The 25,782-nt window shown below is 37.4% G+C and overlaps 2 protein-coding genes across 9 annotated transcripts in view; one reads left to right on the plus strand and one right to left on the minus strand.

Moving 5' to 3' along the window:
* The window catches only part of rbm27 (RNA binding motif protein 27), a 28,204-nt gene extending 18,969 nt beyond the window's left edge, over positions 1 to 9,235 (minus strand). For all 8 annotated transcript variants that reach the window (XR_014198706.1, XM_082141248.1, XM_082141246.1 and 5 more), the window contains exons 1-7: positions 9,048 to 9,235; positions 8,385 to 8,503; positions 8,151 to 8,269; positions 7,758 to 7,837; positions 4,578 to 4,774; positions 2,271 to 2,576; positions 807 to 1,025 (exon numbers count right to left, since the gene is read on the minus strand). Coding sequence is in view for 7 of the 8 variants with exons in the window: in XM_082141248.1 (XP_081997374.1) it covers positions 807 to 1,025; positions 2,271 to 2,576; positions 4,578 to 4,774; positions 7,758 to 7,837; positions 8,151 to 8,269; positions 8,385 to 8,503; positions 9,048 to 9,118 (1,111 nt within the window). In the remaining variant the exon portion in view is untranslated. The remainder of the gene's footprint in view (positions 1 to 806; positions 1,026 to 2,270; positions 2,577 to 4,577; positions 4,775 to 7,757; positions 7,838 to 8,150; positions 8,270 to 8,384; positions 8,504 to 9,047) is intronic.
* Positions 9,236 to 11,528: 2,293 nt separating this feature from the next.
* lars1b (leucyl-tRNA synthetase 1b) overlaps positions 11,529 to 25,782 on the plus strand; it is a 39,540-nt gene continuing 25,286 nt past the window's right edge. The window contains exons 1-15 of the mRNA XM_082141216.1: positions 11,529 to 11,614; positions 13,016 to 13,137; positions 13,227 to 13,314; positions 13,396 to 13,476; positions 17,408 to 17,545; positions 17,672 to 17,833; positions 17,924 to 18,036; positions 18,885 to 18,948; positions 19,042 to 19,109; positions 20,156 to 20,381; positions 22,762 to 22,849; positions 23,178 to 23,254; positions 23,402 to 23,455; positions 24,121 to 24,261; positions 24,541 to 24,618. Coding sequence (XP_081997342.1) covers positions 11,609 to 11,614; positions 13,016 to 13,137; positions 13,227 to 13,314; positions 13,396 to 13,476; positions 17,408 to 17,545; positions 17,672 to 17,833; positions 17,924 to 18,036; positions 18,885 to 18,948; positions 19,042 to 19,109; positions 20,156 to 20,381; positions 22,762 to 22,849; positions 23,178 to 23,254; positions 23,402 to 23,455; positions 24,121 to 24,261; positions 24,541 to 24,618 — 1,506 coding nt within the window. The 5' untranslated portion in view covers positions 11,529 to 11,608. The remainder of the gene's footprint in view (positions 11,615 to 13,015; positions 13,138 to 13,226; positions 13,315 to 13,395; positions 13,477 to 17,407; positions 17,546 to 17,671; positions 17,834 to 17,923; positions 18,037 to 18,884; positions 18,949 to 19,041; positions 19,110 to 20,155; positions 20,382 to 22,761; positions 22,850 to 23,177; positions 23,255 to 23,401; positions 23,456 to 24,120; positions 24,262 to 24,540; positions 24,619 to 25,782) is intronic.

Here is a 25,782-nt window from a genome sequence, read left to right on the forward strand (position 1 = left end):
TCACCATTTACAACAGAATCTGCATTAATGCATTCAAATAAATGAGTTTTGTTATAAAAGACAACAACTTTGTGCATCAAAACCACTCCTTCCCAGGTAAAACATTTACCTGATTTTTAACAGTGAAATTTGGAAATGAATTTGCAACACCTGAATATTTTTGACAGGCCAAACATGCCAGTAAGTATGATGTCATTTATTTACGCCATGAAATAAACTTTTTCCGTGAAATAAGTATAATGACCAACACAAAAAGCATTTAGAACGTATCCAGCGTGTTTTACAATTACCCAAAAGTCAAACATAGTTCACATCTCAGCTAAGAGAATAAACGGCAATCCTAATTGACAAAGTTCACCGGGTTAGTGAACATTGTTCAACATGTGTTGGTTTTGAAGGACATTTTTATGATCGACGCATTCTGATTCTGACATTCCTGATTTGAATATTTTCAATACTTTATGATTTAATTGAATGATTTTGTTCAGAATTTTGGCAACAGATGAACTGTTAAACGAGTGATCTTCAAATGAGTCCATGTAGTCGTCCAATTTGACTCTCATATATGCTGATGTAATACTGTAAATTTGACTGGTGATGTAGTTTGATCACCATCTTCTCAGTTGTTTAAAAGATCAAGGCAATAATAAAAAGTTTGATCAAATGTTTAATTTTCCAATAAAACATGATTTGTTACATTTAATTGCCCCGTAGCAGATTTTGACATGTATATATCGACTAGGTTTTCCAGTTAATAACTCAACTGAAAAGCCTAGTCTAGCATGCTGCAATCAAAGGACACTTACCTGGCATGGGGTAGATGCCCGGAGGCGGGGGCTGCCCGTGGGGGGGAGGGGGCATGGGCATGCCAGGGGGGGGTTCAGTCATGGGGGGCATGGGCATCCGTGGCAGGACTGGCGGTGGTGGAAACGGGATCATGGTAGGAAGTGTGACGTCATCCACAATCAGAGGGTCATTACCGTGGTCAAACGGACAGAGGTCACCTCGTATACAAAATCCTTTCTCTGCAAACAAAAAGAAAAAAATTTAAATCACCATCACAACAGTCTTTCTGGACAGTTTAAAAGCAAAAATGTGAGGCTTGTATGATATACGTGTCCTTGAGGTGAGACTACTTGTCAAGGTGATTGAACTTCTGGTTATGTGTCACTGAGGTCATTCTTCAGTGGAGTTTGCTCCATGTAAACAGTGCTGTATGGATAGTCACGTATCTCGTCAACGTGCCAAATCACAGTTTCTTTAGTAAGATCATTACACAAATCGAGCTAACCATCCAACCCGATGTCATCCCTGTGGACGCTCTTCTCCAAGTCCCACCAGTGTGAAAAATACCCCAGGTGCAGGGTGGTAAATATAAACTCTGCAGCTATAATGCCATTCCCATAAGGCCACGCAGTGAGTTCGCTACAGCACAGTCATTAGTGACGCTTTAGTAACAGACACCCTGAAGAGTAAACTGTGTCCTTAGAGAATATGAAGACGCTTCGGTGTTTCTGAAGTGTTGTACATCATTTGACTTTGACTTTAGAGTGGCTGCAAAATGTATTTGGACCTCAAGTATTAAAACACGACTAAAATATCAAACAGATATTTTTTTTATTTTATTTAAATATCAAATATCAAGTGCAGGTTCACACATACTTTCACATATGATGTGTTTGCAGTGACCCCCTGATCCACGGCTGTAGACCACAAACAACATTTATTCATTACTTTTATTTCAAATCCAAAAGTTGTTACTGAAAATGTTTTGTCAGCATTGCGATTCTCTTTGTACAGTTAAACAATCTTTCATAGACGTATTCACGTTTAAACGCTAAATTTGAACAACGTATTATTCAATGCATTACTTCTATATTAAGTTGCTCAAGCAAGTGGCAAAAACTTTTAAACATGTAGCTACTTTTCTTATGGTAACATCACAAACATTTTATATCAAAATTTAAACTTGACAAAAACAGCCGACTCTCATGCCTTTTCTTTTGCATTTAAATCTTCATAAAGAACTTATTTTTACACCTCCACGAAGAGATGAGTGTCATCTATTATGTCGCTCTGCAAACGAAGTATGAGTGAACCTGGCACAAGTGGCATTTACTTAAAGACAGCACAATCACACTTTAAGCGAAACATTTCACAAAGTGTTAGGTTTAACATGCCTTTTAAAAAAAGTAGCAGTAGCTTTTTGTCTTCATTTCATCATACGAGCATAATCACCCCAAACATGACAAAAGTAGATTGGGACTCACCGTCGTAGTCTCTGCAGCGGTGTTTGAGCGTGCTGATCTTGTTGAAGGTCTTTCCGTCTTTGTGGTTGGTGAAGTAAGTGGACCAGCTCTCTGTGGTGCTGTCGGGCAGGTGAGCCGGCGCTGCCACGGTTACGGCGTTGGGGACGGCGGGGGTCCCTGAGGGGGGGAACTGGTGCTGGGGAAGGGGCAGGGGGAGCAGGGGGGGTGGGTGGGTCTGCTGGTGGTGTGGGTTACCCATGTGGGCAGAGGACGGGTTGTAAGGCTCTGCGTCCTTCCGCTCCTGATCAAATTTGGATCTGTGCTCGGCTGAAATAAAGCACATTTGAAAGGATTCATTTGTTGAAGACTTGGTTGCAGAGGAAGAATTCTTGGCAATATTGTTGTTTGATTAACAGCACAGGCAAAGACAAATAAGAATGTCCACAGTAATAAAAAAGAAAAGAAAAATCTTTTAAAATTTTACTTTCAAATAGAGCTGACAATTCTTCAACTAAAAATTCACTTAATGACTCCAAAAATGTTATTGGGCGTAACCAACAAACAACACTTTTTACTTGGTTACAAACATTTTCATATTCACACATTGCACATACGAACAAGTATTAATAATTTGTTTTAGTTTTGAAATATATTTATCATTTCTTGTTTAGATTTTTCCCCCGGCATGTTGTTTGCGCCACATGATTTTGATATGGTGTACTTTTTTTTCCCTTCAAATATTAATGAGCTGTTGTGTTTCCGATGAAGTAACAAATGAGTATGTCAGAGTACCTAAGGTTTTCCTTAATTTTTTTTTTTTTTTTTCATTCTTTTAATGAGGCTTTATGATATCAGGACAGTAGAGCTGCACAATTCTGGATAAATTGACAATCCCTTCTTTTTTTTTTAGATAGAGCTGCAAGATTCTTCCACAATTCTGAACAGAATAACGTATGTATATATATATTAAATAATGTAGTTTACTAGAGGTTCTGACAAAATGTTCATTTCTGCAGTCTATTTAAATGGGTTTGAATGATTCACAATGACTCACTCATAAAGAGTTCACAGCGTTTTCGAACAAATATCTAGAATGAATGATTCAATGACAAATACATTTTCACTTTCAAACAGTCCCTTGTTGCCACCTACTGGTGTAACAATATAATTCATCATTTTTCATTTTTTTCAGTATAGTGGAGGATTTTCTTTTTCCGGGTGGATCATCAAGATATGATTTGTTTACGTAAGGCCGTCGTACGTGCTCGTCCTTTCTGCGCATGCGCACTTTCAGGTGTATATGTGCGGTGAGCTATGGTTTCAGCCATTCATTGAAGCTCGCTGTTCTCACTGGGTTTTTTCAAAATGTCTGAGGGTCGCAAGAGAAAAAGTGTCTACGAATTGTATGACAAGAAGAGAAAGGCCTCTGAAGAAAGAAACAAGACCAGAGTGTTTTTGGGAGAATATTTCACACGCTGGCGTGCGCTAAAAGCACAGGTTGGGCTTCCCACTGATGCCTCAGTCACGAAGTTTCTACTCGACAGGTAACGTTTGGCATGCTATTTGGAGAAATCCATTTAAAATCACTGCTAGTAAAAGTTAATGTAAGCTATGATTAGCGATGCTAGCGTTTAATAGGCGTTCCCTCTCGGGAGCAGGTAGAGTGTTGCGCATGTGCATTTTTTCAAAAAGTGGAGAGTGCGGTTCTTTTCTAAAATTCGGGAAAATCCTCCGCTATACCTTTAAGGTCAAGCTGATTTATTTTGATCGCTATGGTGGACATCAGTGTTTATATCCTAACTATAAACTTTTATCCCAGTACTTCTGTGATAATCTGAACTACTGTAACACATTACTGAATTACTGTAAGTATTGATACTGTATGGTAAAAAAAAAAAAAACTGTTTGTGAAGCAGTTTCATACCTGCACATGATCTCTCTGGATCAGCGGCAGCGCAAACGCAGATCTGAATGTTTCAGTGTTATTTTGTCAGAGGTTTAATAGACGCTGGCGAATCGTTGGAATGAAATGGCGTGGTTGTTTGAATCGAGATCACAATCTTTCCACGATTAATCGTGCAGCTCTAGTTACCCTTCCTTTTTTTTAATATTTTTTTTTATGTCTAAATAAATGCTCATTATATAGAGGTGTATTTAAGTACTTCTATGAATAAATTAAATGTTTGTGTGCAATTACGAATAAAATAATGTTTCTGGACAAACATTTTGCATTATGTTACTATTCGATTAACCATTAAATCCATTTCTAAGAACTCCTTTAGTATAGGTGAAAGTAATGTGAAGGAAGTGGTTTGAGATGGCCATTACCTCTCCTCTGATTGTGCTCTCGTTCTCGGCTCTTTCCGTGGCTGCTGCTTCGGCTACGACTCCTGCTGCGACTGTAGCTTCTTCCCCGTGAGCTTCCTCCTCGTCGATCATGTCGCTCCCGGTACGACTCTCCGCTCTTCCCGTGACGGTCCAGTTCACGTCGCTTACGGTCGTCTCTCCTGCGGTCATCTCTAGCCCTGAGGTGAGATGTACAGGGTCTGACTTAGATATATTGGACAGCTTTGAAACTCTCATGTCTGGTGTAAGAGGGTTTTAGACACCTAGCATGGTAGTACTATGGTATACTTAGTACAAGAGTTTGGGTTCAGTAAGCTTTTTTATATATATAAAAAAATACTTTTATTCACCGAGGATGCATTCAATTTATTACACAGAAATTATTTGTGGCAGTGTTAGTCTTTACTGTTTTTTTCTATTTCAAATGCTATTTATTTTGACTTTGTAAAAAAAAAAAAATCCTGAGTAAAATGTACTATGGTTTCAAACAAAAATAAAAAAAGTGCACAACTGTTTTCAACACTAATACAAATAAGAAATGTTTCTTGTGCAGCAAATCAGCATATTAGAATGATTTCTGAAGGATCATGTGACACTGAAGACTGAATAAAGCAAAATTCAGCTTTGACAACACAGGAATAAATAATATTCTTAAAATATATTCAGATAGAAAAAACTTATTTCAATTTATATACTGATGATTACATACACACTGATGAGCCAAAACATTATGACCAGTCACAGGAGAAGCCTTTATCGTTGATCATCTCCTAACAAGGCCACATATAAGGGTCTGGGTAGATTAGATGGTAAGCAAACAATCAGTTCTTGTATCAACGTGTTGGATGCAGGAGAAATGGACAGGATTAAAGATCTGAGCGACTTATCAAGGGCCAGATTATTATGGCAAGACGACTGTGGGTTGTGGGCTTGTGGGTTTCTCCGGGTCAGCAGTGCTGAGGATTTACCAACAAACCAGCGAGAGGGGGTTGGGCGCTCGAGGCTCATCGCTGCACGAGAGAACGAAGACTATCCCGTCAGGTCTGAGCCAACAGAAGATCTACTGTGGCACAAGTCACACAAAAGTTCAATGATAGTTATGGGAGGAATGTGTCTCAACTCTCAGTGCATCACACTCTGCGTAGCTGTGGACCGATCAGGGGTGCGTTTCCCAAAAGCATCGTTAGCCAACTATGATCGCGACTCGTGAGTTCCGTCGTTATCAGCATAGTTCAGCGGGTCGGTGTTTCCTGAAACCATCGTTCTAACGAACATTTGCAAACAGCAACGCAATGTTGTGTGGATGGAACGACAGCTCTTGACCTGTGGTTAGAAGCAGAGTTTCTAGTTTGCATGACATGTGGACTCAATAAATTCTTGTCTTGAGCCAAACAAACAAGCTGACATTCAGTACAACCTGTGTCTTTTATTCAGAATGCATACAAATGTCATTTACTTCTTTTAGTTTGTCAAGAGATTTAAAGCACCGTTTTTGAAGACTGCGCATGTGCGAACGTACTCTAGTAAATAAGAACGAGCTTATGATTGAATCTGGAAATAAAGCAAAATAACTGAGAAAAATTTGAAATAGTGCTCAGATGCCATGTCCATAATTTATAGCAAAACATCTAGCGTTAATTCGATCTTAAAGGACAAGTTCGGTATTTTACACTTAAAGCCCTGTTTTCAGATCGTTTCTGATGAAATACAATGGTTAAGATTGAAATTTGGACAAATGCTGCTGGCCCGAGAATTTTCGGTTTCTGTGGTAGCACCCCCCCCACCTCCACAATGGTTGCATAGGTGCACTGGAATAATCCTTCCTAAAACGCATTAAACTTTCGTTTACAAAGACGTGAAACTCACCGAGTGGTCAGGGGGTGTTCACTGATATGCTCACACAAAAATCGCTGCAAAAGATGCTTTCCAACAGGTTTTATCGTAGTTTTTGTCCAACTCCATTGACTTGTATTGGATGAAAAACTACGATAAAACCTGTTACCACAGAAACCGAAAATTCTCGGGCCAGCAGCATTTGTCCAAATTTCAATCTTAACCGTTGTATTTCATCAGAAACTATCTGAAAACAGGGCTTTAAGTGTAAAATACCGAACTTGTCCTTTAAACAGTTTCATTAAAAGAAGTTATTACTCCACCGAGTTTGTGACATCATTAACCAACGTGGTTGAACGACCAATTTGCGACAATACAGTTTCGGGAAACAGTCGTGACTAGTTGATTTCTTCAATGATGCATTGGGCTATGGTAGTGAAGCAGCGAGTTACGGTGTTGTACGATGAAACGCACCACAAAGTGCCTCTGATAACCGCTATCCACCGTCGAAAGCTCCTACAATGGACAAGCGAGGAGCAGAACTGGACCTTGGAGAAGCGGAAGAAGTGTGTCTGGTCTGATGAGTCCTGTTTTCTTTTACATCACGTGTGTGGCGTTTACCTGAGGAAGTGATTCACCGGGATCCACTGTGGGACGAGGACAAGCCGGTGGAGGGAGTGTGAAGATGCTCTGGGGAATGTTCTGTTGGGAAACCCTGAGTCTGGCCATCCATGTGGACACAAATTTGACACGTACCACCTTCCTAAACAATGTTGTAGACCAAGTATACCCATTCATGACAATGGTGTTCCTTGGTGGAAGTGTCTCTTTCTTTCATAATGCACCCTGCCACACTGATCAGGAATGGTTTGAGGAATATGATGAAGAGTTCAAGATGTTGCCCTGGCCTCCAAACTCTCCGGACTTCGTAAAATACAGGACTTAAAGGATCTGCTGCTAACGTCTTGATGCCAGAAACCACAGGACACCTTCAGGGCCCTTGTAGAGTTCATGCCTCGGTGGTTCTGTGCTGTTTTAGCAGCACGTGCAGGACTATATTAGCATATTAGGCAGGTGGTCATTATGTTTTAGCTCATCTGTGAGTGTAATATATATATAAAACCATATGATACCATCCACCGTAATCGCCACAGTATTGTTTTGTTTGCTAGTTGCAGAAAACAGTGTGCACTAAAAGCGGAATAAGACAAACCAGACGGACAACTGAGAATTTTTAACACCCACACATAACAGAGCCTGTAACCTTTAGATCATATGAAGAAAATCTTTCAACACAAACGATAGAATAAAAAACTCTTGGAAACCAACCTTGATTCATTGAAGTCTGAACGATTCCTCAGTGGACTTCTTCTTCTTCTGTTCTCCCTATCATCTTCAACATGAGCAGGCTGAAAACAAATGTTATTGTATAAATATTAACACTATTTATTTATGCATTTACACTAGGAACTGGAAGCTGACTGTCGTGATTATTAAGGGGTATAATGCCCTAGATACACGTCAACTAAATGTAATATGTAAATATGTTTTGATAGGAAAACAAAAATGCAATTAACATTATCTTTGGAGAGAACGAATTAACCAAAAGTAGTTTAAAACACATTCTACAGTTTTAATAGTAAGAAAGAAAGAAATGACCCTGACTCATGTGCACTTTTGATGGACATATATCAGTGACATGTGACAAAGAACAGGTTTTACCTCTTCCTTCTCCTCAAGCTTCTGCACAGGGATTTTACTTTCTTCTTTAGCAGCTGGATTTCCCAAATAATTTTTGGTGGTTAGACATTCAAAGAGTTTATCAACAAACCCTGTAGTCTCTGTAAAACAAGCCGATGAATTGACAGAGTAAATACAAGAAAGGGCCTGAATTCACTAATAATTGCATACTTATGTACACAGAATATCAGGGATGTGAAGACTTTTTGTCGATACCTTTCTGAAGAAACACGTCCAACTGATCCGCACACAATGCTCGGAGTTCTTTCTCTGGTTTATCCTTCTTTACTAACGCCACAACATAGTTCGCCAGGGCAGATGGGTCAGCATCACATCTGTAAAAGATCTCAGGTTCATTTGTGTAAATGCAAACTTGCAAAAGACAAGAAGTCTTCCATTATAATTCAAAAGTCAAATATATCCATGCATGTAAAACAACAATTTTCCAAGAGGTCTGCTAGGGTTTACTGAGACCAAATACAAGACAATTTTGGCAGCTAAAACAAGAACCACCAAGCAAACTCATACTGAGTGATCATACATGCCAAGGCTCTAAAACTAAAATAACTTGTGCCTGATCCTGTTTTGGCCCAGTCTATGAAAACTATCAGGCTGTTTTGATGACCACCCCTCTCAGCCAGCAGACCCTCTTAGCTTAGCTTCCAGCTACATGGTTCTAACTAGAAGTTTTGTTAGATTTCTGAACACTATGAGCTTATAAATGATTAGAACACAATTGAACTGTCATATACACATAAAATCAAAGGAAACGATATCTGTTTGCAGCGCGGATAAGTAATATGAATCCCAGCTAATGGGTTAGCATGTTAGCAGCGCAAGTTAGCTTCACTGCTTCAAATATCACTGTTCATCACTTACATGGGTTCAAGAAGTTTAGCAAGCCAGGATTTCAGAGCGTCAACATTTTCTATAATCATCCTGACGCGCATATGATTAATACTGATAAAAGGCTGGGTGTTTATGCGCAAGTCCTACTAGCATCGTCTAATAACACACACTGGGCCTTTCTGTAGTCACTGGCACGTCGGACAAGCTGCTGGAGGATCTCAGCAACGTCACGGGGAAACGTCACACAACGCAACGTCGGCAGCCAATCACAGAGACGCTATTACATGCTAATTTGCATACCACATTACCAGTCCCCCACTTTTCATTCTAAACGTTTCCAAGAGACTGAGTCTGAAGACAAAATATAAAGAGTCTGAAGAAAACATATAAATTAGTAAAAACAAGGTGTTTAATGTTGCAATTCCAACGGTTATATTATTTTTAAAGTTTTCGTTTATTTTGTTGTTCTTTTCTGAAGTCTCTGTTTTAGTAACTTTAAGTAATCAGAGGTAGAATATTTAATATTTAATTATTGGATGTTCGTAATATTTCTGATTTCAAAAACATTAGTAAATTAATTTATCAGGCTACTGTAATATTATAACAATTATATATATATATATATATATATATATATATATATATATATATATATATTTTTTTTTTTAATTGTATTATTATTTTTAATTATTATTGTTTCAATGTTATTCAGGTTTATTATTTAAGTGTTTTATTATTTGATTTTGAAGTGATTTTTATTTGATCTTATTTGATCATAATTTCTTTAAAGTCCCCATGAAGTCAAAATGGAAGTTGTTTGGCTTTTTGTATATTATATAAGCTAATGTGCTCCAAAACAATGACAAAAAGGGGAAATTACGTCAATACATTGAATATATGAAATTCCAAAGTTGACATAATAAATAAAAAAATTTATAAAAAAATAAATATACGAAGAAATGTAAAAAAAAAAAAAAAAAAAAAAAAAAAACATAAATAGGCTATAGCCTACATAAATAAATATACAAAGAAATGTAAAATAAATAAATGAGTATTTATACTTTTTGTACTTTATACTATATTTTATTTCCTTGTTTATGTATAATTGTATTTTTTCACATTTATTTGTTTATTTTTTCATTTATTTGTTTATTTATTTATTTCAGGTTTATTTAACAGGGACAATGCACACTAATAATACATAAATAAATTTATAGTGTGCCAGAATTAGCCAACCGGCTATTTTACATCTGCTGTCCCTGGACAGATCTTAATATGTCAGGATTGAAATAGTACATAACTTACTAGTTGCTTTTATTTACTTCCACATTTATTTATTTATTTCTACATTTATTTATTTCTACATTTATTTGTCCATATGGTAATGAGGGGGATGTGATTTACCTCAGACATCAGCAATCGAGCTCAGAGTAGCAGTGCTGAAGCTTTGAGGCCACAGTGACACTTTGTGGTGTGACCAAACGAAATGCAAGCCTTTGCAAGTCACACAGGGAATGAATGACTGGCCAAATTTAAGTCATTTACTGTAATATCACCCTAATTGTATGAATATTGGGTGATACATACATATTATTTATCCTGGACATGGCCGTAAAACATAATTTGGTTGGGATTTCTAATGTCTTGTTGGCACACATGAACAGAAACCACATCTTCAGCAGATCTGATAACAGAAACTTTATCAGCGCGTGAAATTGTCACTTGCACAGAAATCAAAACTCCATTTTTTCAGAAATAAATAAATTGTTTTTACCCTCTTGCATTTCTGTTTATAGTGTAATTTGATCACTTAGAAATCAGAGCTCAATATTTTGAGAAACAAATACATTTTTGACGCTTGAATTTCAGTGTATTTAGTAAATATTTACTAAATATATTAGCATACAAGTCAAGTCACCTTTATTTCTGTAGCTCTTTACACAATACAGCTTGTTTCAAAGCAGCTTCACAATAAAAAACAAATAAAAATTCTGCTGTAAAACAGCTCGAACAAGCCAATAGTGTCCTTATACAGCCAAAACTTCAGTTCCGTGTTGATTCAGTTCAGTTTAATAACTGTAAAGTTTATCAATTGTGCACATACTTTATTACAGTGTATTTGTGCACATACATGTGTCTGACAAACTCCTGTACACTCCACTGCACACCGAACATGCAAAAGACACAAGAGAGTAGTGTTTTACATTTTTCACATTTGTGTGTAGTTTGGCGTATACGTTGCTAATCATTTGACGGTTTGTCTGTAGAGTTACTATGCAAAAACACAGTTTTTAGACGAATTGTTTGCTTTTGCAAGAGATGTGTGACATTTTGCATCTTGTGTGCGTGTTTTGAGGTTTTGTGTGTAGATGTTTGACAAATGGAGCCATAGTTTCAGAAATTGTGTGTAAGCAATTACAAAAAAACTGTATTATTATCATTTTCTTTCTGTGTGTGAAATAGTCAAATCGTTTAAAACTACATTACCCATAGTGCAAAGCGTCTTCCGGCGTTGACGTTTCTGAACGGTGTCATCAGCCGAGTGAAGCGTGGGTTTTTTTCTTCAACAAATCCTGCTGAAGTTATTCAAAATGACGGTAATTTTTATTTATATTAGGCCGGTTTGATGTTTCGCACTCTTTACTTCATGCGGTTTGGAGCACTGCCTGTTTCATGATCTCAAACTCCCCAAAAATTTATTAAACCGGTCCATTGAGCAGCATGGTTATCTTTAGCAGCTAGCTTCATGCATATGTGTCTGTTAACGTTGTTCATGTATGTTCTTTGAATCCTGAACAAAACGTAGTTGCAATATTCGATCCACACAGAAAGCGATCTCTACAACAGCACTCTCTGGCAAGTCGGAATAAGTTGTTGGCAGAGTAATATGAATAGAGTTGACAGCTGTCAATCAGAGGTGCTGATGTGTGTAGCTCAGAACAGTAGTAATGCTCCAGTACCAGTTTATAGCTTAGCAAATTTACGTTTTTGGTATCTGGAAGTTTAATTAATGAACATAAGCTATAATATTTAACAGATCAGAAGATGATGAAACGTTCATTCATATTTGAATAGCCTATACAATGTCCAACAATTTAAATAGACTTTAATGTAACTATAACTGATATGTATATATATATATATATATATATATATATATATATATATATATATATAATCTCACACACACACACACACACACACACACACACACACACACACAATACCGGTCAAAAGTTTGGAAACATTACTATTTTTATTGTTTTTGAAAGAATGGATTATGCTCATCAAACCTGCATTTATTTGACCAAAACTACAGAAAATGATTGTGATTTTTATTACAATTTAAAAAAAATGGTTTTCTATTTTAATATCCTTTAAAATATAATTTATTCTTGTGATTTAAGCTAATAAATCATCTAATATGATGATTTATTAACAATGTTGGAAACAGTAGTCCTGCTTAATATACTTTTTTTTATAACCTGTCATACTTATAAAAAGTTAAAAAAACAGAACAGTATTTATTTAAAATAGAAATATTTTGTAACAATATACACTACTTTTCCAAAGTTTGGGGTCAGTAAGAGACTTCAAAAACATTAAAATTAGTAATGTTTCTAAAAAATTACCGGTTGTATGTGTGTAAATGTATGTATAGACGGAAGCCAACATCTGAAGTGGATCAAAACCTTTCATCAAAGTTATACATGAATTTTGAACAATACCCGTTCTTGTCTTTGATCCACTTCAAATGTTGACTACTGTATACAGACATACACACACACACACACAACCGGTAACATTTTTGGAAACATTACTAATATTGTTAATAACATAGTGTGTGTGTGTGTGTGTGTGTGTATATATATATATATATATATATATATATATATATATATATATATATATATATATATATATATATATTTATTTTTATTTTAAATTTTTTTCTTATATTTCACATGTAGACATTTAAGTTCAATATGTCATTCCAGGAACGCAAAGGAACAGCAAAACTTGACTTTTTGAGGAAGATTGAGGAGGAGGTTCAGCAGAAATGGGAGAAGGAAAAGCTTTTTGAGACCGACGCTCCAACCACCATTGGAGGAAGTACAGAGTGAGTCTGTTTTGTATATATTGCTGTATTTCCTGAGGTTTTACAGATTATATTCATCATGACTAATGTATTATTATCTGTCTACCCAGTAAGAACAAGTTCTTGGTCACATTTCCCTACCCATACATGAATGGGAGGCTTCACCTTGGACATACATTCTGCCTGTCAAAGTGTGAGGTGAGTTTGAAAGCCAATCAAAGAATATATCATAGACATCATGCCATATAATTTGTGACTTAATTATAATTTCTCGTATAGTTTGCAATGGGTTACCAGCGGTTGAAAGGAAAGCTGTGTCTTTTCCCATTTGGACTTCACTGCACTGGGATGCCCATCAAAGTGAGTAGTTTAATCTCTTCTGCACCTCAGATCTGTACATTTTTGTAATCAACATCATATAATGCAGGGAACGACAACTGGCGGCTCTCACTACTTGAGAAAAGCCGTAGTCGCGCGGGATTACATTTTAAAGTATAACTGTGCGTTCACACCGGACGCGAATAGCGCGTCAAATTCGCGCCTGCCGCGTCTAGTTAGACGCTTGACCACTTTGTGTCCATTCGCGCGTCAAAAGACGGTAGCGGTCAGAACTCTGGTGTACTTTGGACGGAGCGGGCGGTCTGACTGACAATAGCCCACTCCCGACATCTTTTGACAGCGTATCCGCACTTAATTCTGACCGCCTGTACACCTATAGCTCTGAGGAGCTGTTTGGTACTGAAACCATTGTCAGTCAACAACATTCTTTTTTTACAAGGATGTTTGAAATAGTTCGGCAGAAAATAGCCTACTTCATTTGTCAGTAGGGCAATATGATTTTCGTTTATGTTGCTTAGAAATTTGAGTGATAGGCTTTGTCCTATTTAATTTATGTTAGGCTATTTATATTTCTTAATTTTTTTCTGTGGCATTTTTTTTCTCTGCTGACAGTACAATGTTAAAATAGCCTACTATTTATATTGACACGAACACAATTTTTGTATAGCATTTATTATAGGCTACTTAATCTCATTCTTGCCATTAGAGACATTTGAATGTGAGATTATGGAAACGAGATCTAAATTTTGTGGACCCGTCAGGTCGGGAAATAAAGCGGGCGAACACCGAGTGTATTTTAAGCGGTTGCTGAATAGAACCTTGTGGGAGCGGGACAGAAAAAAAACAGTCCCGCGCAGAACTCCTTAAACCTTAGGTGTGTATGTGTGTGTCCCCGAATAAATAATAATACAAAAAAAGGAATAAAGTTCAAAAGTCAGTGAATGAGTATGATTGCTATTCACACCTTTATTAAAATGGCTGTAATCTGTTACCACAATAGTACTTGATCTGTTTAAAATGATTTCCTTGATATATGCCTAAGGTGTTAAAGGGATACTCCACCGATTTTTTCATATTAAACTATGTTATTCCCTTAACTAAGATGAGTTGATACATACCTCTCTCGTCTCAGTGCGTGCACTAAATCGCTCTGTCTTGCCGCGAAAGCCCTATCTAGTCTATTCCCCGGTACGGGTTGTGTCGAGACCTGGTCGAGACATTCGTTAGTCTGGTGGTTATGATGAGATAAAGATTAAATGTAGTTGCAATAAATACGTTAAGAATCCGCACAAGGGAGGACTCTTATTCTGCTGTGCAGAACTGATGATGGAACAGTTTGATCTTCAGCTGACAAATCAGAGGAAAGGGGCGTTTAATTCCCGCCCACGTGTAGAAATCGAATATTCAAGCTGTTTATTCATTTTTCTAACTGAGAACGAAAAACGAGAAATCCAGCTGAATTCTTGTTTTTCGTTTTTTTGTAAAAAATGAAAAAACGAAAAAGGAACCGTTTTCTCATTTTTCTATATTCAATATTAATTCAAAAAACGACTGAACGAATGATACACGGATTATCAACTCGTCTTAGTTTAGGGAATAACATAGTTTAATATGAAAAAACGGTGGAGTATCCCTTTAAATTAAAAATCTAAATTAAAATTTGTCTAATCCAGTAATTAATTTTTTCTATTTTTGATCTGAGCACAATCAGAAAATCAGAAAAATCCGTGTATCATTCGTTCAGTCGTTTTTTGAATTAATATTGAATATAGAAAAATAAGAAAACGGTTCCTTTTTCGTTTTTTCATTTTTTACCAAAAAACGAAAAACAAGAATTCAGCTGGATTTCTCGTTTTTCGTTCTCAGTTAGAAAAATGAATAAACAGCTTGAATATTCGATTTCTACACGTGGGCGGGAATTAAACGCCCATTTCCTCTGATTTGTCAGCCGAAGATCAAACTGTTCCGTCATCAGTTCTGCACAGCAGAATAAGAGTCCTCCGTTGTGCGGATTCCTAACGCATTTATTGCAACTACATTTAATCTTTTTCTCATCAAATAACCAGACTAACGAATGTCTCGACACAACCCGTACCGGGGAATAGACTAGACGGGGCTTTCTTCTGTGTAGACCAGGAGTTCTCAAGTGCCAGGGGGTCCGTGAAATAATTTGCTATTTTCCGGATTGTAAAGTCAAGTCACAGGGTTTTTTTTTTTAACAAGCACGCTGTGATTAATCTTAATGTTGACCTTCAAAAATATATAGGCGCGCCAAGAAGGCTATTGGCTGTAGGCTATTTTGGTTGATTTTTGGTGTGCGCCAGAAAGAATATAATAATCATTTATAATAATTATTATTCTTATATAATAATTTCAAAGGCATATGATATGTTGTAGTCATTTTGAAAGTACACAAATAGACATATAATGTTACTGTTTCGAATGAGAGTATTAAACGACAGAAGCTATTAAATCCCCTGTTGAGCAACACATCCAAGTGATGTCGGGTGTCGCAGCCTGTTCGTTATTAAAATAAAACAGTCAACCAAACATATAAAACGTTATTCTGCTTAATTGGTCTGTTGACATTCCAAACTAATTTCCCTTGCTGTGGAGATGCTGATTTACGTGTAGTATTGGGACACGAATGAAGTACGAAGCCTTCTTTACATTATTAATTAGCATCCAAATGTTACATTGCAAATATGGATAGGCTACTGGACGAATGAGAGATGCCCGAAACCAACGTCTGCTCCTGTACAGTTTCAGTTTCTCGTTAAAATACGCATATTATGTTATTAATAGTGTTTATAATGTTAATGTTGTATTTTATTTACCGGTCTTTTACACTATTTATGAATATGCTTTTTTTACAACGATGTGACGCGCGCGTTTCCCTCTCAACATGACCCGGCGCGCCACGCACAAGCGCGCATCCTAGAGATATAAATTATAATACATTTTAATGAAACACAAGGCCTACATCATAAAACTTCTCCAGTTGTTAGATAGGCTAGTCAGTCTGAATGACAGTTTATACGTTAACGTTAATATAGGCCAATTATATAGTCAATGCATTATTCTTTTCTTTTTGTATTAGTGTTAAAAATATTTAATTTACAACTAATTATATTGATTTATATCTTAATTTATATATATATATATATGAATTACTGGGCGAGTGCGACAATATAGGCTAACAGCCGGCTGATGCAAATCGTAGGTGAATTTATATATACACAGAAGAAAGCCCTATCTAGTCTATTCCCCGGTACGGGTTGTGTCAAGACATTCGTTAGTCTGGTGGTTTGATGAGAAAAAGATTAAATGTAGTTGCAATAAATACGTTAAGAATCCGCACAACGGAGGACTCTTATTCTGCTGTGCAGAACTGATGACGGAACAGTTTGATCTTCGGCTGACAAATCAGAGGAAAGGGGCGTTTAATTCCCGCCCACGTGTAGAAATCGAATATTCAAGCTGTTTATTCATTTTTCTAACTGAGAACGAAAAACGAGAAATCCAGCTGAATTCTTGTTTTTCGTTTTTTTTGTAAAAAATGAAAAAACGAAAAAGGGACCGTTTTCTCATTTTTCTATATTCAATATTAATTCAAAAAACGACTGAACGAATGATACACGGATTCAGAAAACCCATTGTTATTCGTTTTTTCATTTTAGTTCAGGAAATAAATAATGGAAAAACAAGTCGTTTTTCATCTTTTTATTTTTGGTTTTAATTTGAAAAAACGATTGAACGAATGATCCACGGACGGTGACGGACCCATCATATTCCGCGATTATAGGCCTATATAAAAGTATTTAATTTGTATCCATAGGCCTACTCTGTGTAGCTGGCCCGCCATCTACTGGCTAAAAAAAATATTGGCCCGCGGCCAAAGTTACTTGCCGACCCCTGATATAATGTAATATAACATATCTATGTCTACCAGGCGTGTGCAGACAAGTTGAAGAGGGAAATGGAGCTGTATGGATTCCCACCCCAATTCCCTGAGGAAGATGAAGAGGAGGAAGAGCAGAAGACGACCACTGATGAGATCATCATCAAGGACAAGTCAAAGGGCAAGAAGGTATATATATTATGAGGAAATTCTAACTGAAATGTTTTAGGGGTTGATCCATGAATGATCAATATAGTAGTATAATTAGTGAAAATGAATACATTTTCTTTTTTTCGAATGTCATGCCATTGGCAGAGCAAAGCTGTTGCAAAGTCTGGAAGCGCCAAGTTCCAGTGGGACATCATGAAGTCTCTGGGCCTGCGGGACGATGAGATTGTAAAGTTTGCTGAAGCTGAACATTGGCTGGATTATTTTCCTCCTCTTGCTATCGAAGATCTGAAGAAAATGGGTCTCAAGGTAGTGAAAGCTCACCTGAACCATTGTCGTTCTGCCCATTACTTTGTACTTTGCTATTTAAATGCAAAATGCACCATTTTAATGCTTTAGGTTGATTGGCGTCGCTCCTTCATTACGACCGATGTAAACCCCTTCTACGACTCTTTTGTGAGGTGGCAGTTCATCACTCTGAAAGAGAGAAAAAAGATCAAGTTTGGGAAAAGGTATGGTAAAATATTGAACTACAGTATGACTTAAACATTCAATTTGTTTGTTACTGGTGGAGGGAAACCAATATACGAGTTTTACCTGTTAATCAAAACTGATAGTTGTTAGTTGTGACACCAAAGTTTAATATTTGCACAAATGTAACATGCATCATTAAAGGTAGGGAGACAATTTGTTTCATAAACACTTTGTGTTATACTGGTTGAAACTCTCTTCACATCCTGATAGCAATCAATAATATGAGTGGTCTAAATATTAAAATGTTGTACATATTGAGCATGAAGAATCATTTTCACACATTATTGGCTCCTCTGAGTCCAGACCTTAAATTCATTGAAAGTCTGTGGGATGTGCTGGAGGAGACTTTACAGAGTGCTGGACTCTTGCATTGTCAATACAAGATCTTGACCAAAAAGTGATGCACCTCTTGATGGAAATAGTGTAAGGTAGTGTTGTCAAAAGTACCGATTTCGGTACCAAGTTGGTACTGAAATAAAAAAAATGTGACTATACAAGCATTTCCCTCCAGCATTTTGAGCGCTGTTGAGCGGATTCTTAAACACCTCTGATTGGCCGTTGTGTTCCCGGACTTAACATATATGTCTGTGATTGGCTCCAATGATCAACGCTTCAAAAACATGGTCTTCACCGAGCGCTTACACGGACACAGACGGGAGTGTTTGAAAGCAGGCGTCTATCAGCGGATCCCTGTTATATCCACTGATAGACGGATTTGCTGATAGACGCCTGCTTTCAAATGCTCCTGTGTGTGTCTGTGTAAGCGCTAGGTGAAGAGCGTCAAAGTCTATTTACAAGTGTTTGAAACCTTTTTTTGGTCTTATAGATATACCATTTACTCTCCGAAAGACGGGCAGCCCTGCATGGACCATGACAGACAGACAGGAGAGGTGGGCACTATTTTTAATTAAGAAATTCCTTCTTTTTTTTTGGTATTACATAAGATGGATATGTGTGTCCTATAGTAATGATCTGTATTGCAGGGAGTTGGTCCTCAGGAGTACACTCTTATTAAGATGAAGATTGTGGAACCTTACCCAGCAAAATTGAGGTAAAATCTTTAATATTATGGTTTTGAATGATTGACATATTTATGTAGTATCATGTTACTCCAAAGAATGTCATGGTACTGTAAACTCGCACTCGATCGGCCCAAAGCCGGCATCCGACCAGCGCTGAAGGTCTTTACGTGTTACTGTCTTTTTCTCGAGGCAAAGTATTTTTGGTTAAATGCAATACATTTGATTATGTATTCTCTCGTTATTTCATCTGACTCCATAAATGAGAAGGTTTTTAATGATATCTGTGCATCACTAAATGTGAGTGAATGTTTGACTATTATTTTTAACTCTTGAAATTAATGAAAATACTTAATGAAAATAATGTCAAAGTCAGTTAGAATAATCAAATGTAACAATTTATTATGTCAGGTAAATGTATCATGCCAATTTCATAATCAATTCAAAGATAATCGATACAAAACATCAAATGCTCTGGAATAAAGAGAAGAGATGCGAACCCAACATTAAGAAATGCATGAAGCTGAGTCTCACTCTCAGCCTCACGGGATAATCTGAAGTACAGAAAAGGCCTCGAACCCTTTGCTGCATTCCATTATATAGACAGAACCTCTTTCACATGGAAACATTTGCTAACAATGGGAATTTGCATTCAGAGTTGACACCTTTTCGGGGTAGGAGACCATTTGTCTAGAGACCAACCTTTCTTTGTGTGCCAGTTATCTCTAAACTCTTAAAAACCTTATTACCTTTTGTTTTACTTATTTGGAAATGAGACATTTGTACCAGTCGCACTGAGACATTTCAAATGATACCCAACATGTATAATACTCTATGATAATTATTAACATCAAACCATATGTATTTTTGGGTAATTTTCATGTGGTCTCAGCATGAGAGGGAGAGTGGGGGAAGAGGGGAAGAGATGTATTCTGAGGTGAGACTTTGCGTTTCAAATGGTTTCAAATTTCCTTTGTTGTCTCAGAGAACAGCTCTCTCTTCCAGTTCTTCCAGTTTTTCCAGTCTTACAGTACCAAAAACATGGTACCTGGAAATACATTTTTTTTTATGTTTCCAGTGTTCTTAAAGACAAGAAAATTTTTCTGGTTGCTGCGACTATGAGGCCTGAAACCATGTTTGGTCAAACGAATTGCTGGATCCGGCCAGATATGAAGTACATCATATTTGAGACGGCTAGCGGTGACCTGTTCATCAGCACACAGCGGTCAGCCAGGAACATGTCCTACCAGGGCTTTACCAAAGAGAACGGAGTGGTTCCAGTGCTCATGAACATCATGGGCCAGGTTTGTGTCCCTAAAGCACACACTGCTTGTGTTTTATAGTAAATAAAGTTGGCCTATTTAACTTTATGACAATATAAATTAACAAGAAAGTAAAAAAGGAAATAGAATATGAAATCCAAAATTTAAGAGTAACATGTTATTTAAATGAATAAGTATGGTAGTATTTGTTGTACTATTTTATCATTAAAGGGGTCACATGATGCTTTTTAATGTTTTCCTTTTCCTTTAGTATGTAATGTGTCTGTTTATGCATGTATAAGATCTGCAAAGTCACAAAACTCATATAAGTCTCCCACAAAAGTGATTTATTCTATGATATCTAATGAACGCTGTTCCAGACCTGCCTAAAACATATTGATTGAAGTCCAGACGTTACTTCCTCAAATATCTACATCATCATTTTGTAATATTAGCACAATGCAAAGGCATTTGCAAAGTAAGAAGACAAGGCTTCAGTGAATTGTAGTGTTGTCACCATGTTGTGGTGTTCTGATGTTGGTTCCACATGATCTGCTTTATCATCCAAGACATCCATATTTTCAGAGTCGGACTCGGGTTTGAACTCGGGGCCGTCCTTAAGGCGGTGCAACTGGTGTGACTACACGGGGTCCCGTGCTTTAGGGGACCCGGGAAAGCAATAGCGAACTGACTGAGGGAAATCCCCACAGGGTGTTCCCGCTTCCTCTTAAGATATACTTAAAACAAAGTTCTTTTTTGTTTTTCGTTTAGGGGTAAAACGAAGTTCGAAATGCGTGAGCGGCGACATACTGATAGCGTACATCTGACTCCGCCCACACTGCTGAGAGCGACGGTTAGATGAATATGCAAATATGTGCTGCGCTCTTTCCTCTCAATAACAAAATAAACACACAGCAAAATTGAGAAAACATCAAGCATTTTTTAATAAAGCATAAGAAAAGCATCCGTTCATCATAGAAACATGGATATGTTTGCATGAGCTCTGCAATTCGGCACTCTAGTAAAGTCACGTCTGTTTATTTATATAGCACTTAAAATCAAGCAGCTTTACCGTATTAAACATAAAAAAATGTGTCTGTGTCTCGTTCCATCATTAGTACAACTTCATTTTCTACTATAAACAGCTGTGTGCTCATGTTTTCACTCGTGGACGTCTGACCTCTACGGCTTTCAACAGTGGAAATGAACCAGGAAAGATTTCCATGTGAAAGAAGGCGGAGCCTCAGCGCACACCTACCTATTACATAATCGCCACGGACCAATAGTAGTGTATATGTGTATATATATTATTAGTTCATTTTGGCCTGATTTTGTTTGAAATTACGCTTAACACCTTCAGACTACCATATTATGTCACATCAGTTCATTCTTTGATTTCGCTTGAAGTAAATCGGGGCCTTAAAGGGATACTCCACTTTAAAATGAAAATTCTGTCATCATATACTCACCCTCGTGTTGTTTCAAACCTGTATGAATTTCTTTCTTCTGCTGAACAGAAAGGAAGATATTTAGAAGAATGTCAGTAACCAGACAGTTTCTGGTCTCATTGACTTCCATAGTATATTTTTTTTCCTACTATGGAAGTCAATGAGACCAGAAACTGTCTGGTTACTGACATTCTTCTAAATATCTTCCTTTCTGTTCAGCAGAAGAAAGAAATTCATACAGGTTTGAAACAACATGAGGGTGAGTATATGATGACAGAATTTTCATTTTAAAGTGGAGTATCCCTTTAACTCGCACTGGGGCGGCCTTGCTTGAACTGATACGATGATACCGAAAACATTTTTAATTGTTTGTGTTTACAATTGCTTTAGAAGCAATGAAAGCTGAAGCTCATGATTATATTAAGAGGCATTACATTTTCTAACACGCTTGTGTTGGCCAATCACAACGCATTGTGTCAGCTGGCCAATCAGAGCACTCTGGGCTTTTCAGAAGGAGGGACTTTGTAGAAACTGGAAGTCAATCCGAGCGTTTCAGACAGCCTGGGAATAGAGGTGCTGCAATAATGTACAGTATTTGAAATGAATGTGTTTGTGATACATTAAAGCAAGTTAACCTATTCTAATACAGCAAATAAACGAAATAACAACCTTTAAAATAGCATCATATGGTCTCTTTAATATTATTAATATATAATGATAGTAATGGTAGCACATTTTCTTTGTTTTCAATGAAAATGTAAAATGAACATTGTTCTCTGTGTGATTTGTCATCATACATTTTTATTATATTATATTTATATTATTCTAAATAACAGTAATGTTAACATGGTTTCTTTATTTATTTTTTTATAAGAAGAAACTACATAAAAGCTCAATAAAATAATAAATCCAGCTTGTGCATGTATGCTGTTTACTCTCTCTCTTTCACTCTCTCTCTCTCTCCCATCTTTCAGGACATCCTGGGCTGTGCATTGAACGCCCCCCTCACCTCATACAAGACCATTTATGCCCTGCCAATGCTCACCATTAAAGAAGACAAAGGTACCTGACAACACCCCATAATATCGTCGCATCACATTACCCCTGCACAGACAAGATGCGTCTCTGAACGGGAAGTCAGTCATTGCGGAGAACAGCGAAGCTAGGAGAGATGGTATATGGAAATGACTGTAATGAATGTTTCCTCAGGCTGTGCGGACCACATTACTCCGATCACAAACTGCTCCTCACTTAATGTGATTCGGCAGTTATTCTTTTTCTTAAACCCTGGGATCCAAATTGATACGTTAGAAATGTTAATATCGATCGTTTTAACATTTAGTAAGTTATCTCATTATGGGAGGTTGTTGAAATTAATTTGTGGTCACAGGAACTGGAGTTGTCACCAGTGTACCGTCAGATGCGCCTGATGACATCGCGGCTCTGAGGGACATTAAAAAGAAGCAGGTGTTGTATTTGTTTTATGGCATTTCATTTTCTTTTCTTGATTCAGTTGTTTGATTACCGTTTCTGAGGGAAATTCCCATAGAGATAACTATTTCAGATAAGATGAATGTGATGGATGATGAATTTTTATTTATTTATTTTTTTTAGGCTTTGAGAGAGAAGTATGGAATCCAAGATTTTATGGTCCTACCATTTGAGCCGGTAAGCAGCTTTTTTGTGATTGGATCATTTTGTTGTGGTTTGCTATTGTTGCGATATATTATGTATAATACATTTACTGCAAAATTCCCTAAAAAATACGTTTCAAATTTCATGGTGACTTTTAAGACCCCATGCAATGCACAAAAATAAAGAAAAGCCTGCTGGTCCAGTGGCAGTGTGTTCCTGAGATGCTTTCCCAAAAAGCTTCGTAATACTAAATGGATCGTAAAGACCATTGGTGACAATCTACAATCTACTAATACCCAATCAGGGGCCCAGATTCAGGGAACATTCTTAAATTATAATAATAATACAAATCTTTTTAATTGCTTTTTTCCTTCTTATTTTCAATAAGAAATAATAACAACTACTGTAGATGAGTAAAGTTTAATAACAAACTTTCATGTTGGCTTGACAAAACCAATTTGAAAGTTTAAAAAATAACTTTGAAAAGCTTTAAGTTTGAAGATTATACTTAAAGATATCAATAAAATGTTTTAGCAAGTTGTTAACATGTTTTAACATTATTTGGCACATTGCTAGCATGATTTAACATGTTCCTAACATGATTTAGCACATTGCTAGCATATTGCTAATCATGGATTAAGGGATTTTTCAGAACGTTCCTAAATTCTGTGTGTCTAAAGTGGCTTATGTTCTACCAGGTACCCATCATTGAGATTCCAGGGTATGGGAACCTGTCAGCTCCTTTGGTTTGTGATGAACTGAAGATCCAAAGCCAGAATGACAGAGAGAAACTGGCCGAGGCCAAAGAGAAAGTCTACCTTAAGGGCTTTTACGAGGGGGTGAGACCATACGGACACCAACATCACTCAAATTCCCCATTTTCTGGTGGAATGCATGTAGGGGACAACTGAAATAATAAACAATTTAAATACACAGCTAGCCGTGGATTATCCCGCTTATACCATGGTCATTTGCCAGCATCGAAAAGGTCAATCTTTGTGTGAGTGATGTGTGTGTGTGTGTGTGTGTGTGTGTGTGTGTGTTTGTGTGTGTGTGCTTCAATGAAAGCAGCCTTCATGTGCACATCTAAACAACTTTACTGAACTTTGTTTTGCTAGATCATGTTAGTGGAGGGTTTCAAGGGTCAGAAGGTCCAGGATGTGAAGAAGCCCATTCAGAAAATGATGGTGGAGAAGGTTGGTGGACTATATATAAATCCTTGTAAAGCCTGACATGAAATAATAGAAAAAAAAATATATATATTTGAAATGGCACAGTTTATTGAACCTTTAGACCAGGGGTTTTCAAACTGGGGGCCGCCAGGGGGGCCGCAGCAAGTTGGAAAAAAAATTTGTGTTAATATGAGTATTGTTATAAAATAACATTTTAATAATTTGTTGCATAGCCTATCTGAACATTATACTTTTAATGCTAATCTTTTAGAGATTAACTGATTGATCGGCTGGTGACCAGAATTGGCCGATTTTCACGTGATTTTCAGTCTGACATAATGCCGATTCAAATGCACTCGGGCGCCGCATGATTAACATCGCGCAACATCAGTATCACAAGTGCACACAGAACGCACATGTAGGAAACCTTGTGAATTACCCCTCATTTACTCTGAACACGTCTGCGGCGCATTACGGCTGCGACACTGCTACCGGAGCTGATCGCGCCCATTCAAGTGAATGCTTGTGTTTACACCGGCCGCGACGCGGCGCGTTTCAGAAGCGTCTCTCCGCGCCGCTTCGCTAAATATAGGCGCCTAGTCTATTTTTGACGGACGCGCGTCCAAGTCGCACCGGGAATACAAAATAAAAGTAAAAAAAACATTGTCAAATTCAAAATAAACACCCTGTGCAAACTCCCAAACGTATTACACACCAATATCCTTTGTAGAAACCATAGACTGTATGGTAGAAACTCAAAAATCAAGAAAAACCACGTCGGACAGGCAAATCACGTGGTCTCGCGCATCCAGTCGCTCCGCTTCTGAAATGCTCCTGGTTGGCACCGCGTGGAGGACGGAATAAAACCTTGTCGCAGACGTAATGCGCCGCAGATGTGTGCAGTGTAAATGAGGGGTTACGGCCGTTTCAGACCACGAGCGGCGCGTGAGTAGCGCGAATTTTTTTCGCCGTGCATGTTCAGTGAGTGCATTCAAATGCGAGCAGGAGCAGCGCGTGAGCGTCAAGCAGGAGCGTCGCGTGCCGTGAGCAGTAGTGAAGCGGAGGGTTTCGGCGCCGAGTCTATTTTTGCTGCGCTGCTCACGCTCAATTAAAGTGAAAGCACACTTTTGATGGACAAAATAAATATGATTTCACACAAAAAGTACCAAAAATTCACATAATTTGCAT

This window comes from Leuciscus leuciscus, assembly GCF_965113295.1.
Source record: "Leuciscus leuciscus genome assembly, chromosome: 16".
Classification (NCBI taxonomy): domain Eukaryota; kingdom Metazoa; phylum Chordata; class Actinopteri; order Cypriniformes; family Leuciscidae; genus Leuciscus; species Leuciscus leuciscus.